The sequence below is a fragment of the Chenopodium quinoa genome, unplaced genomic scaffold (assembly GCF_001683475.1).
Source record: "Chenopodium quinoa cultivar QQ74 unplaced genomic scaffold, ASM168347v1, whole genome shotgun sequence".
Taxonomy (NCBI): Eukaryota; Viridiplantae; Streptophyta; class Magnoliopsida; order Caryophyllales; family Amaranthaceae; genus Chenopodium; species Chenopodium quinoa.
Genome location: NW_018742484.1, coordinates 5,080,021 through 5,083,476, shown reverse-complemented (window position 1 = coordinate 5,083,476; position 3,456 = coordinate 5,080,021). Strand labels below are relative to the sequence as shown.

The window sequence follows — 3,456 nt, the reverse complement described above, 5'->3', positions numbered from 1 at the left end:
GTACTTGCAACTTAGCTATTCTCAAGCGTCCAACCAACTCCAAACCGTATTCAAGAGCCCTGATCAGTCCAGCCATATAGGCGTTACTTGCTCCCAGATTCAACGATTAGCATATAGTAGCTTACCTGAATAGTCCCTTAACGCTCCCCCACCACCAGCAGGTCCCGGGGTACCGCGTGCCACGCCACCAGTATTTAACGCTAGTCAACCATAAGGGAGAGTTAGCCACCTAATGAAAGCCTCACTTCCCAAGCACTCTCTAAGTTTCCTCAAAAAGGGTTAGCAGAAACTAGGCATGCTATCATGATATAAATTTTGATTCAGGAAAATAATCCAGGATGAATGCTTTTTTCTGATTGGATGCGTACTTGCGCGATCGATCGATGGACAAGAAAATTGCGTGAATGACGAGACCGGCCTAACCTAAAGTAAAGGCTCTTCCCTCTCTTAATGGTGAATCTTGATTGACTTACACTAGGAACCAATTCAGAGAAACAAGAAGCATGACATGAGATAGGCGACGGAACAATTTCCGATAGCGAATTACTTGACTCGATGGATGGAGGTTTGGAACCCAACTCAAGGACGAAATCAATGTTAAGTTAACAATCATCGACAAGGGCACCATTGAGCGAGGTCGAGACCAACACCTTGTATAAGGTTCCAACCCTGCCCTTCTTCTAATATCCTATGCAAGCTTTAGCTTGACTAACAAGCGAGAAACTCATTGAAAGGGGGCGCGCTAGCTGCAGTCAAAAGCGCAAACCTTATTGAAAGGTACCCTTACTATAATATAGATAGGCTCGAAGCTATTTGACTTTGATTGCAGGGTCAGATATTCCTTTAATAAGATAGAAAGGGCTTTTTCAGATTGATCAAAATCGATTCTATGATTGAATAGTAGATACTTAGTAATATAAACTCGAAGAGACAGAAAGATAGGGGACCCTATCATACTTGCGAACTCCTAGGATGAGAAGTCAATCTCTTGTTTTTGGCAGGAAAAGTTCTACCTTCAGTAAAGTGGGTCTACTTAGCGAACTGGAAGCACGTAGAGATCGATTGATCAATATGAATCTCGAGAGTGGACGGTTGACTGCCCACCCCTTGTCCTGGAGTCTCTCCGGCCGGGGAGAGGCTTGCTATTGTAACCTTTTCCCTGGTGTATGTGAAAAAAGTGACGAACCCATTTGGGTCATAGGTTATTTCAAAGAACGAGAGTCGGCTTCCTTAAGTCCGTTGTTCCTCAGTAGCTCAGTGGTAGAGCGGTCGGCTGTTAACTGACTTGTCCTAGGTTCAAATCCTACTTGGGGAGAATTTAGAGTTATCGCTTTTCTGACCTAGCGACCCTCGTCCTTCTACTTCGTTTCTAAACTAGCAGAATCATGGGACATAAAAGGTGGGAAGATTTTTGTTGGTTTTTATTCATCACTCTCGTATAGGCGAACTTAGTTCGTTCAATTCTTAGGGAGAAGAAGGATCCAGTGGGAAAGAATGGGTAGAATGAAGTAGTATCTTCATTAGCTAGAAGGAATTAGTCTCCACTAGCGTCATTCGAAGAACGAACAAGAAAGGGCAGACTGTTTAGGTAGCATAGATGGATATGGTCTGATGGCATGGCTAAAGCTCTGCCAGCTTCTTGTAAACTGAATAGTCTTTCGGCTCCGAGTCATTTTTGTGTAAGATGGTAGAATTTTTCTTCGCCACTAGTGGCAACGAAGTTCTTGGTAATTAGCAAGGAGGAAGGAAGATCTTCACTCATTTCATTTAGTGCCTACGGTAAGGCAAAACGCGGCCCACAACAATGGAAGGGGGAAAGCTTACTTGCTATAGCCCTTTTTTAGTAGACTAGGCTTAGTAAGCGTAAGCTATTTAAGTAGGCTCGCAGCTTTTCTAGAAGCGACGAAAGGGGGGCAAGGGAAGAAGGTCGATGACTAAATGAGAGGGAAGCTGTCTACGAAGCTTTGCCCCTTGCTTTACAGAGATTGTTATGAACTGACTAAATGAATGGATTCCCCCAGAATACAAGCTACCCACACAAAAATTAGAAAAGACTAAAATAAAAACAATAAAATACGGGTTTCCTCCCGCAAAGCGCTAGTTTATCAAGGTCTTAAGCTTGACCTTCTTTATTAGCTCAACCTTAGTCACCACACAAAGAAGAAACTCCGCGATGTTGCCCATGAAAATATCTGCCTCCAAATGACTCTTTCATTTCGTAATTGACATGCTTTGTATCCGAACTTACCTTCATGTAGCTAAACATATCATTTGGTGGAATATTGTCCTCGTTTCGCACAAGATTTCTATCAAATACACACTTATCAACCAAAGGGTTAGTAGTATTAATTCTTAAACAAGTACCACCATCAAATATAAAATTATGTTCATTAAAGAGCTTAAACATTACTTGTTTATTCTGGGCCCTAATGGTCACTTGTCTTTTAGGAACATCTATTAGAGCTTGACTTGTGGCAAGGAATGGACGAACAAATATAATCGGGAACTTATGGTCTTCTTCATATCCATAACAACAAAATCAACCGGAAAAACAAGTTCACCAACCTTAACTAATACATCTTCAACCACACCCTTAGGGAGTCTAGCAGTCCTATCAGCCATTTGAAGAAAAATAGGGGAAGGTTTAAGTTTTTGCAAACCTAATTTTTCATATAATGAATAAGGCATTAAATTAACACTAGCACCTAAATCACACAAAACCCTGTCAAAAAATATTTCGTTTATCATACAGGGAATAGTAAAACTACCAGGATCATGCAGCTTAGGTGGTAGGCTATCACTTAAAAGGGTAGAGCATTTCTCATTTATTACTTCCTTATCATCATGTTGATCTTTAATATTCTTCACAAATTTTGCAAATTGAGGCATTTGAATTAAAAGATCTGAAAAAGGAATGGAAGCATATACCTTCTTAAGAGTCTCGCAGTATTTCCCAAAATGTTTATCGAGCACGGCTTTTGACAACCTTTGCGGGAAGGGCATCAATTCCTCATAAGCCAGTGGAGCAACATATTTGAGAATTTTTACATCCTCACCCTTTTCATCTTTTCTTGACTCCACACTGCACACTTTCTCATCCATTTTCCTCGAAAATAATTAATCTCTTTTCAAGAAAATTGCATTGCATTGTTCCTTTTGGACTTTTGCTTGATCATGAAGAGTTGATAAATGACTCACTTGTTGTGAAAGTTGAGAAAGGTGGGTTTCTATCCTCTTATTTTGAGCAATAAGCATTTGAATCGAGCTTTCAAAGTGTTCATTTTGCTTTGCTTGTAGCTCAAATTGCTTTGTCATAAGCTCTTGATGTCGAAGTTGGGAAGTAGTGAAAGTCTTCATAATGGAATCAAGATTGTATTTTGAAGTTTGCGGTTGAATTTGTTGATTCATGGGTTGGTGATTAAAAGATTCCCTTGCTTGAAAACTAGGTGGTGGTGA

General features: G+C 40.4%; 1 protein-coding gene and 1 non-coding gene across 2 annotated transcripts; one reads left to right on the top strand and one right to left on the bottom strand.

Annotated features, from left to right (window-relative positions):
- The first annotated feature begins 1,243 nt into the window (after nucleotides 1-1,243).
- TRNAN-GUU lies at nucleotides 1,244-1,315 on the top strand. Its single transcript has one exon. It is a non-coding gene; the product is annotated as a tRNA-Asn (tRNA).
- A 1,142-nt stretch (nucleotides 1,316-2,457) lies between these two features.
- On the bottom strand, nucleotides 2,458-3,102 carry LOC110719192. The gene has a single exon (XM_021898094.1). The coding sequence runs from the start codon at nucleotides 3,100-3,102 to the stop codon at nucleotides 2,458-2,460; it is 645 nt and encodes a 214-aa protein (XP_021753786.1).
- Between the last annotated feature and the right edge of the window lie 354 nt (nucleotides 3,103-3,456).